This window comes from Battus philenor, unplaced genomic scaffold (assembly GCF_028537555.1).
Source record: "Battus philenor isolate CCGP_79_NKW_IND1 unplaced genomic scaffold, ilBatPhil1.0.hap1 SCAF_23, whole genome shotgun sequence".
Classification (NCBI taxonomy): Eukaryota; Metazoa; Arthropoda; class Insecta; order Lepidoptera; family Papilionidae; genus Battus; species Battus philenor.
The window spans coordinates 7,185,599-7,197,118 of record NW_027181686.1 but is presented as its reverse complement, the minus strand read 5'-3'; the positions used below and the strand labels follow the sequence as shown (position 1 = coordinate 7,197,118).

Below are 11,520 nucleotides of genomic sequence, written 5' to 3'. Positions count from 1 at the left end.
GGTTGAAAATAATGCGACGAATGTCATTGGGTGAGCTTGGAGTCATAAATAGGGATTTAGGAGTCACAGGTATGTCTTTATGGGCTGTAAATTATTGTTAAAACTATGCCTTGTACTGCATAATAAATTAAATTGGTCAATGCAAAAGTTATTAAAAGCCTCGGCAATAGCTTGGATATCGCGTATCAATTGCCCATTTGTAATTTATTTATTTGTAAAGTTATTCCTTTATATTGTAGAATTTTGCATTTTTATTGTTATGAGCTTTTTTTTTTCAAACTATTATTTTTTATTTATGTTTCAAACTATTATTGTTACTATTTGGTGAAACCCTATACGTCCAACATAATTGTCTTTTTTTCAACTATTCAATTTGATTGGTAATCAATTTTTGTTTTTTTTTTATGTATGTAACTTTAATTATTTTAACTGGAAAACATATCACACAGACAACGAAATAGAAAGCTCATGGAAACAGTTGTACGCTACATTGGGGACAGTAGTAGTAAAAGACGAATGAAGGAAGTTTTTAAATAGTTCCAAGTTGTGTACTCTTAACGCTCTTAAACACGTACCAATATTCTAAGGTACAGGTTTGGGCCGTGGTGCTATTTGCTATTTGATGTATTAGATGTTGTGCTGCTAGCCGGTCTAGGTTTTGTACAGCTTCATCGAAATTGAGCCCTTGGAAACAGGGGTCCACGGACTAAAAATTTTACACTGGCGATCGTACCTCAGTTACGACGAAGACGTCTACACGGGGAGAACTTTAACCATGTAGATGTATAGTGTAGGGAGTGAGGTGTAGGATATGTAGCACGAAGCGAGGACTGCTCGGCGGTCGGGAGAGACACGGGCCTCTCCGGACCGCCCTCGTTTGAACGCAGGTTAGGCGAACGCGGCTGCCGTGTCATGTGTAGGTGAGTAGTGCATGACATTTACATCGAGGCCACCGAGGCTCGATGTGAGGCGTGTGTCCTGTTGATACGAGAGAGCGGATATTATTTAAATTCCCCCTTAAAGCGGGTGGTGAGAAGGACCGAGTGCTCCGCAATACAGAGAAAGCGCAGCGTACCTAGCCAATGCAGACCTTGACGAGGTCTACATTGGCTAGGTATTGTGAGAGGGCTTTGAGTTCCTCGGCAGGCGAAGGGTACCCGGTTTAAGGTTTGGAGGGTTTCGGTCGCACGTGAGCAACCAATGGGGCGGTGGAGAGGGTGGCGGGCTTGCCTCTCGGGTAGAGTGGCTTCGCCTACGCTGAAGTGGCTGGGGGCGGAGGAGGGAGAAGAGATTTCAAAGCGGGCTTCGAAATATTCTCCACGGGAGCTAAGGAGGTTGTTCGTGCGGCGATTTTGGGAGGGCAGGAGGTCGAGGGGTGGCCTGTGCGGCGTTTTTTAGGCGCCTTAAGACAGCCCCGGTAGTTGGCAGGGTGGCTTTCGGTCTTACAGAGGACACACGCGAGTGGTGTCTCTGTGACCGCGAGACGGGAACAGTCTGCAGTGCCGTGATCCCCTAGGCACTTGACGCATCGGGGGCGGGCGATTCAGTTGCGGGTGGCGTGGCAGTACAGCTGGCATCTGTGGCACTGGCGACAATGCCTCTGCTGTGAGGAGCCTCGAAAGAGACCCCTGAAAGAGAGCAGATCTATTTGAGGACAAAGATTCGCTTTCCCTCGGAGGAAAGCTACAGGTGCGCAGAGATGTCATGCGCTGCGCGTCGATTACGGGGATGTCCGCTTCCTTGAGGTTGTCAATTATGTCGGTATACGAACGCTACTTTTTAATTTAGCAAGTTACTGTATTCTTTGTTTGAACAAGATCACCATTTGAAAAAATGGAATTATATTCCACAATCGATTTATTGTTGTACAGTTGACGTAATAAAAATACATCCATAGAAATATGGAAGCGAGTTTCACCATAAAATAGCAAAAGGATCTATTTCTGTCATTGAATAGTTTTGCTTAACTTTATTTCAATTTCTCTTACCGCAGACAATCGGTAGATTTTTCCCGATTGATGCTTGCGATAATATAGGTACACTATTGGCATAATTACTTGCATCTGTTGTAAGATTAATTACTTGAGTGTTTCAAACACCTGTAGCAACCGAGTTATCTTTTGATTTGAATTACAGGTTATAAAATATTTTTAGATTTTTATAAGAGGTTTTGAATGCAGCTAAAATTTTGTACATCATTTTTTACCAAAAAACTCATTATATTCTTAATATTTCTTGGAATATAATTATTTCACGTTGCTGAATCTTCTATTTAGTCTTCAACACCCTTATCAATGACCCGTTGACCTAAATATATTATTTTTATTCTAAGAAATTGATACTTCACAGGATTTAATTTCGAAATTAAATTAAAAATGGGATTATTATGAGTTTTTATAAACGTTTTCTATAGTTTCGTACTGTGATGCAAGTGCCATACCAGAATTCACAATATTAAACAACTATTAATCCATGTGCTTTTTTTACAATCGTCTTATTTGACTTGCAACTCTCCGAAAAACTTTCCCGCAACAAGATACCGCGTTTAATAACGTTGCCATTTTATATGACACGTGAATCTAGGAACATTCAATGATATTATTGTGTGATTTTGTCAATAAAAGTAATCAACAGCCATTCCGTTTACTTAACACAAAAGTGATTAATTTAGTAGGGGCTGAGAATTCTGTACTCTTAAAGTTACACCCCGAAGTGATACCAACTACAATGAAGCATCAATCTATTCTACACTTAAAAGGATTATCGGATCATCAACGTGTACTATAATAATACGTTGTAAATGACGTTATAATATCGTAAAAATAAATATAATATTTTTTGTATTTTTTTTTTATTTTAGACTCTATTTCTACATTACTGGCATGTTTCATCAACTAGTGCGGAGCCAGTTCATATGAAATGACACTTCGTGCCTTAAGCAATCGTCTACTTAAATTCACAGTACAGACTCTACTCACTCTTCGCAATACAATCTATTCTTCTTTGGAACACAATCCTCCTCGATATGAGAATGATCAGAATTCGTTATGTATTTAAAGCTGTTTCTTGACAAACTGTCGGAATCATCGTGATACTTATATATATATATATGTATATATATATATATATATATATATATACACCATGGTACATTTAATATATAGGTTACTACTTAGCATTAGCCAATAATTATTATTTTCCTTTTAAATTTGAGTTAACTTTCTCATTTTTTTATCTTTTATATTATATTGGTTCACCTACCTTCAATAACTTAGCTCTCCACACTGCCCAAACGATTAACTGGTAGAGAATGCCTTATGCCTTAAGTTATATATAAATTGTGTAAAGAGTTCGAAGTAAATAAATAAATTGCATTCTGTTATGTTTCTTCTTAGAATTACAGGGAAAACGAAGAATATATATGTTAAGCAATGTTTAGCAGTAATGCATGCAGCAATAATCATGGGGCCGAAATTATGATGTAACTCTCTCTGTACCCGGTAAAGAGCTAATGCTATTTTTCACGTTCTTTCTCGTTAAAAACTCAATTATTCTTTAGAAGCAATAGCGTACAATGCCGGATTGGGAAAAACGTCTTTTTGCGAAGGGAAGAAGGTTGGTAGAGTTGAAACGATAACCTTTAAATAAACGTTATCCTGATTAATTTCATAATTCGGGACATTAAGTTTCTGGAGAGGAGATCGCAAGCGCAGCATAGCACATTTACACACAAGGCGGATAAATGACCACGTTACGATCCTCGGAAGGTGCTTGTTTCGAGCTGCTTCCTACCGGTCTATTTGAAGATGCTCATGTCCAGCAGTAGACGTCACACATATAAAATGGTGATGATTATAATGAAGGTTCGATTATAACTACGCATAAATTGCAACGTATGTATTTAACACATATTTAAAAGTTCACAGCACAAGGTTTATTGGAAATATGTTCACGTTTTCAATTTATTTTATGCCTATAAGCTTTTTTTTTTAAATATACATATTTTCTACCCATAACAATTTAAAACCACGTTTTAATAAATAGCATATAATATTTAATCGTAATTTTTTTTTTCAATCCACACTTAAAGTTCTAAATGTGCCTGATATTCCCATATATTCGTTTTCATTTTGATATATTTTCCTGTACTCTTCTTTGGTTTTGGCTTCTTTTATTTTGCTGTAGAGTTCTTGAAACTCTGTCGAACTTACAGCATCTACCCATTGCTCTGGAAATGTAGAGGGACAAAACTTAAACAAAATTTCAACAAAAGCAATGATAATTAAAAAAAAAGGTTGGGATGCTAGATTATCGTTTTAATTTATTGACTACACGTGGTGGGATAAAAAATGCGGTTAAACGAATTTTATGCCAAGTATTACTAAAGCTACGCCCTTTTGAATGAATGCGTATGTAGATAAACTATCTATCTATTTTATTGAGATTTTTCAAATTTGAACAGCTTGCAACTTTTTTATCAACTTCCACAGCTAGAAGAGTGAGATGATATTCGCTGTATTTCTTATACATCATAGATTTTGTACAACGCGGTAACATAAAATTTTGTTTTGTTGCCAAAAAGTGCCAAAAAATATCATAAAATGTAAAATTAATGTATGGTGATGAACTTGGAAAACTCTTTGCAGATAGTATGACCGATGCAAAAGCAGAAATTAATAGGTTAAGGATGAGCAAAGTCAATTCGTCCTTCGACCTTAAAAACAGAGGAAAACGTGCAAAGAATAGCAATAATGTTTCGATCAAATAGACGCTTGACGGTTCAAGAACTTTCTAGGGAACTAAATATTTCGTATGGGTCCGTGCAAAGCATTTTATCCAATAACATACAAATGAAACAAGTTAGTGTTAAATTCGTTCCCAGACAGAGTAAGGATCAGTAGATATATCGTTTGTCTGTTTGCTTAGAATTAAAGGGTTGTCTTGAAGCAGACATGTACTTCATGGACATAATTATAACTAGACATGAATGTTAGGAATCAATCTGAAACAACAATGCTCCCTAATAATAGAGTTTCCAATGGAAGACGATTTCTTCTCCTCTCTTATCTTTAAAGTCAAGCTCAATGTTTTCTTTGGTCATTATCAAGTAATTTTTTAATTTCAATTACAACGAATTTGATCGCACTATACCCTAACGAGGGTATAGTGCGATCAAATTCATTTCAAAGGAAACCACTGTGAACCCCGAATATTACAAGGGATTACCACAAAGTTTGCGAGAAGATGTGCTGAGAAAGGGACCCAGAAATTGGGCCAACGGCTTCCTACTCCATCAATAATCTACCGTGCCTAGTAAATAAATGTTATGTTTTACATAAGGTTATATTTTAATCAGAAAATTAGAGCGGTAGCATAGTTAAGCTGCTACTTCAGTATTAAATGGAGCAGATTCCTATTATTTTTACTTTTTTTTTATAATACCACCTTTTGTTTTACTTTTGAAATTATGCTGTTAATACCAACGACAACATTTTTTCCGTCTAATTTATGTTAAATTTTACATATATAATTCTTAATATTTTTTTATAATATTTATTACCATGAAGTTCCTTTATTGATTTTTCTTGTCCTCCTAATTCGATTGGTAGAATAGATTTAGAAACGAATTTGTATAACGTCTTCACATCTTTGTGTGCTTGAATACGTTCTGCGATCTTTGCAGTAACAACTTGCTTGAATATTGTTAATACAGTTTCAACTGCTTTCGAAGGAGAGATTATATGTATGTTTTTAATTTTCACGCCGTAAGAATCCTGGACAAGAAAAATAAATTTTGATTTAGAAACGCCTTCATTTCAGTATACTTTGAGTTATTATTTCCGCGTCCTTTCACAGATTTCATTTAACGCCTGTTTATTTTAATAAGCAAATTTTAAAATTTTTATTTTTAGAATTTTTTTTTCTGATGAGAATCACCGATAAATGAACTTTTTAGAAATATATATTTAAATGTAAATGGTTTAATTTTATCTAGTTTAATTTAAAACAAAATCACAAAGACTAATTTTGACCAACCATAGCACAACAAATAAAATATGAATTTTTCCAAGTTTCTCTACACAAATTATTCTTCTATATAGTAAAAAATATTTATGCCGAATTAATGTCTTCTGTTATACCACTTTAATTATTTATATGCAAAATAAACAGAAAAAATAATTTAAATTATATCTCTGATTAATATTTTACGCTAGAATTCCTTAAATCGTTTATATTTATTTATCTTTTCTAACATTCCATACAGACAAGGCGTTTACTTTTGTACTTGTTTTCCTAATTAAATATTTAATCTCTTTATTCAAAATGTCGGGTATCAGGTACTTTTTTGAGCTGTCCCCGGCATTTATCATGTTTTCTAAGCTAATGGCGATTACTATTAATTGATAATTATAATTCACCATTCTACCCTTAGTGTCAGGAGATATAATTTAGACAAGATAGTTAGAACTACTACCAAACTTGTAGTAACCATCACTTCGTTCAAAACATCGTCAAAAACAAAAATATTTAAATTTGATGAAAAAATGCATGGGTTATATCTACATAACATACCTTCAAGTCGAAGTATATATGTGAGATCTATAAAAAGGTGAAAAACTTAGATAGCATACTTACTATTAACAAAATGAAGAATTGACGTAATTGAACAAGGTCCAAATTCTTAATGATATCCAAAATATTAGTGTCCGTGTAATCAATAATAACAATAGCTCCTATGAAATAATCATATCTAAACGCGTACTCGATCAGCTGTAAATAAAAAATGTAAAAATATTATTACTTGACCATATACGAGTAATCAACAAAGGTCGACATAACAATTAAATATAAAGACTACGTTCAAAAAAACAGCTTAAACACATTGATGTCATCGTTTATGTCATCGTACAATCATAAGATATCCACAGCTATACATGTGCCTCTCCGAAAGATTACCAATTATGCCGGAAGGGAGAGCCTGCTTTTAGTCTTCTGATGACTGATTATGATATATATTAAGAGAGTGAATGTCTCTGTAACCTGCTGAAAAATGTTGGCCTATCAAGAACGAACATCAACAAAGCAAGAGGATCCTTTAATGTTTTTATTGGACAGTCAGATCAATCCGATTGATGTAGGTAAACGCCTAGTATGGATGTATTAATGAGTAACACTAACAAACATAGTGTCGAGCACCATAACCGACATGTCTCCATACAACGTGATGGGCTCATATCCGCTTGAATTCACTTATAGAATACGTTACATTTTTTTAATGGTGACAGTTATTTGGTGCCTTTCGTTCCCCATATCTTATTATTCGTGTATTTCACAATGTTTTTATTCAACAATTACCCTTTTTCACTCTCTCACGCTAATCCTTTGCAATGTCTCTCTTTCTTCTATCTTATATCCTTATCATATTTGCTATCATTCATACAGCATTCAATTACATTACATTCTCGCATCGCCTCCCATCCCTCGCCACATTTATTGAAACTTTATTGAATTACACTTATAATTGTCTATTTTTATTTCCTTAAAATTTTATTTTCTAATTTTTACAATAATATTATAACTTTCTCATTTAATATGTTACATAACATACATTCATAAAAGATAAGACTTTAAATGTAATTATTCACCTATTTGTTTGTTTATTTGTTTATTCAATTCTGGTGGCCCTTTTAAAATGCAATAATCGAACGCAACCACAATGACTAAACTAGTAATTAAAACTTCGATATTTTATTTCTAACATTACGAATCATCTGACACATAAGTCGTGAACCTGTTTTGGCAGCGACTCAAAGTTAAACAAAAGTATGTACGGAAAAGATGTTTTGATCGTAAACATTTTTGCGATGTAATATTTTGATGTGTAATATACTATTGATTTGCGTCAATTGCAAATAAAAACAGGGTTACTTGCGTCTCTTATTAGACTCTTATTAGTTTCTTATTACTTTGAGTACAACTTTTTATTATAAAACCAAACGAGTCAAATGGAATGTCAAAAATATTCGAGTTGTATCTTAAGTTAACTTGTTAAATAAGACAAATATTTATATATAATTTACCTACAATGTAGCCAATACACTTTGAATGTAAATAAATTACTGTAATAAAATACAAAAAACAACCATAAAAGCCTCAAAGTGATCAAGTTATAATAACTTAAGGTAGACAGGGGATTGTGTAACACTGTTTGAATAATAATATGTTACCTCTTATCCGATACCAGTTTTGCTACTATTTTTTTTTAATTTAACAAAAAGTTTGTGATTCTTCAGACCGCGGAGTGAAGTTAGTGTTTATTCGGATTACCGATCGCTCTTATATTATATTTTATATTCTCGATCTATGAAGGTCGTCGAGAGCAGACTAAAAGAATGACATTTACGGGATCAAGATATTATTGATATGTTGTTTTAAATATTTAGAATAATAGTTAGTTAAAAATATTAATCGCTACTAAGTGTATTTTGACTCATATTTATTCAATTATTATTTTTGTATTATGTTCCATCACAATACTTTGGAACCGGTACAGGCTTAAGTCTAAGACATTTAAAATTTGGTAGGAATATTCCTTTCGTAGATGGACGGATTTTACGAAATTCCACGCAGAAAGAGGTTGACGGAGTATTATTTACCTAAAAAAATATTTCAAAACTAATAGGTTTAAATTTAGACATATTTATTAAACGTGTTATTTTTGTGACCAACAATGGATTTTATGAAACTATGTCCATTAAGTGCATGACTCGTGAAGACGGGAGAGAGCTTATATATTATATATTTAGAAAAATATTTTCCCAAATGTTTATATATATATATATATATATATATATATATATATATATATATAAATTAGAATGTTTTTTACTTAAATATACTAATATTACGCATATACCGTAATTATTTCAAATCTTCTGCTAATTGGCTTAATTTTCTTTTTTTTTAAAATTAAAATTGATGACTAAATTATTCCGAGGGGACTTTATTCCAAAACAAGAAGTACTGGACAAGAACGTACATCGAACAAAGTTCAATTTATGAGAACTGTGTCAGGGCTTGAGTCAAGGAATTGCAAGTATCGAGTTAAGTATAAAGTCAAAGCATTAAATATAAGCAGATTTGCGAGTTGTTAAAATTTCCAACTTTTTCGCTTGCAAATACGTAACCATTTGAAATCATATCGTCAGACAAAAACGTGATCGTATTTTGGCAGTTTCCGGACGCATTCGTTGAGAAAACGTTTTAGTTTGTTAAGAAGTTTTAACAATAATTTAAAATAAAACTTTTGTTGATTTTTATGAAAACTCTTTTTCCAGGTGTCCAAATGTTATTAACACATCAACAGTAAAAGTATTATTAATAGAAGAATTTTAGTAACATATCATTTGTTATTGTAATTGTCTTTATGATTAGTGTTATTTTTTTGCATCAGATGATAATAAATTTATCAATGATGGCAGTGTATAGTAACATTTAGGTTATTCAGATGATGCTTTCACGTCCAGAAATTTTAAAGGGTAATAACAAAAATGTTATTTAAATCATATATATAGTGACTTACCGTTACGGCGAAACGATAGTAGTTAGTAAAGCCGGTCTCATTCTTTTTTCCCATAAATTTCACCAAATATACTCTGTAATTATCCTCAGTGAGTTTTGGTAGTATTGCATCCAGACTGAAATTTTTAATTATGGAATATTAAAATGTTTAAATGAGTCGAAAGAGTTGGTTCTTCGGAATCATAAGCAAGAAATAATATACATCATTAATATTTACAGACACTTTATTTATCTATAACGTTATTTTTTATTACAAAGTTATTACAGAAAAATACATCACCCATGCGGATCTTTTACAAAATATTTAAACAAGGTCATTTGATTTTAATTTAAACTTGCATTCGATATAACACAAAAGTTATCGTGTAAAACACGATTTCAATTATTTAAAAGTCGTTAAGACTCTTTGGTGACGAAGCTGTAAAAACCAAAACGGCTAACAGCGCACATCAACATTCGAATATAGCCATGGTGGCGAAGATTAATAACATATTCAAGCAGAAGATAGCGTATAAGAAAGTATCTATGAAAACAACCAGCTTTGACAGTCAAAGCTCAGGCAGTAATCACAAATCATAGAATCACTCAGGTCAATTAAAATTTATTCAGCCAATTTAATATAACTTTTTGATAATTTATCTTTTTTATACTTATTTTTAATTAAAAATGAGGTTCTTTTAAAAATTTAAAAAAAAAATTAAGACTTACATGATATTCGAATCCTTATAATCAGTCTTGAAATTGATGCTCTCATAGAAAGCTGGTAATAAAGTTCTAAGAGTACATGTTTTATCTAATTGTTTCTTTACACGTTCCACTGATCCCTTGCATAAAATTATTTTCCTTTCCAAGTAATCTCTCGCTGGAATAAAAAAAGATTCTTCAGCTAGTTTACAATTTTAATGCTACTATAAACAGAGAAAAAATTGACGCTTCGATTTATTTTAGGTTTTAATTTAAAAATACGCTTACGAAAATTTTTCACTGTGAAGTGATCTTGTTTTTTCACCCATTCCTCTATTATATTTATAGCGTCATCTATTCTTCCCGGTTTATCCAGATCATACACCTTTCGAACACTTAGCAATGTATCTTTGTTAAATTTAAGAAGATTAGTTTCTTTCAGCGAATCCATGGCGGCGTGTAAGAGTGCCTTCAATTTAACTCACGGTGCACAATCGACTAAAGCCTGATAACTTGCACACACTTTATTTATAGTGCATAAATATACAATGACCTTAAAATGTCATAGCCATATTTAAATCGCACAATTAAAACAGACATATAAATGGACATTGTAACATATATCAATTATCTCGATCGATCAAAATCAAAAATCGACGGTTACAGAAATAATAAAAAAAAATCTTATGATAATATAACCAAAAAAGTATTTACGAAATTGGAATTGCGGCATATAAAAATAATAATATTGTGGACTATTAGTCGCTGCAGACTGTATTATACTGCTATTGACTTGGAGCATTTTAGTCTAAAATTATAATTAATGTATAATATTTTAGAATGATCAATTTATATCGATTGATTGGAAATTGGTATCAAAGCTAACAAATGAGTTATATATTCACTCTTTAAAGCTTGTATTTCTATAACTTCTCTCTTTCTTTCTCTTTATCTTTTATAAAGATTGTTTACTTTGACAATTTCCTCTACCAATACTTTTTCTTTTTTTTTATTTTTTTCTATTACTATGCTCATTGTGGTTTTGTACTATCATAGGATAACGAAATGTTTTCTCATATTAGCAAGACACTTTTCGACACGAAAATTAAAATTAGTTACTGACTTAAACTTTACCCAGGTCTATGTGAAGGTTGTGGCCGGAAGGATAATAATTTGCCCGATTCTTAAGTGGTTTTGTTTTTTTAAGTTTTGAAATCGGAATCGAGACATATAACTATCTCTTTCTTGCTTTAA

At 32.4% G+C, this 11,520-nt stretch overlaps 1 protein-coding gene across 1 annotated transcript; it reads right to left on the bottom strand.

Moving 5' to 3' along the window:
* Positions 1 to 4,015: 4,015 nt before the first annotated feature.
* LOC137924014 (uncharacterized) lies at positions 4,016 to 10,759 on the bottom strand. The gene is made up of 6 exons (XM_068767308.1): positions 10,555 to 10,759; positions 10,291 to 10,444; positions 9,584 to 9,698; positions 6,637 to 6,771; positions 5,561 to 5,774; positions 4,016 to 4,228 (listed from the first exon to the last, which is right to left on the bottom strand). The coding sequence occupies exons 1-6, from the start codon at positions 10,715 to 10,717 to the stop codon at positions 4,074 to 4,076; spliced, it is 936 nt and encodes a 311-aa protein (XP_068623409.1). The 5' UTR covers positions 10,718 to 10,759; the 3' UTR covers positions 4,016 to 4,073.
* Positions 10,760 to 11,520: the final 761 nt, after the last annotated feature.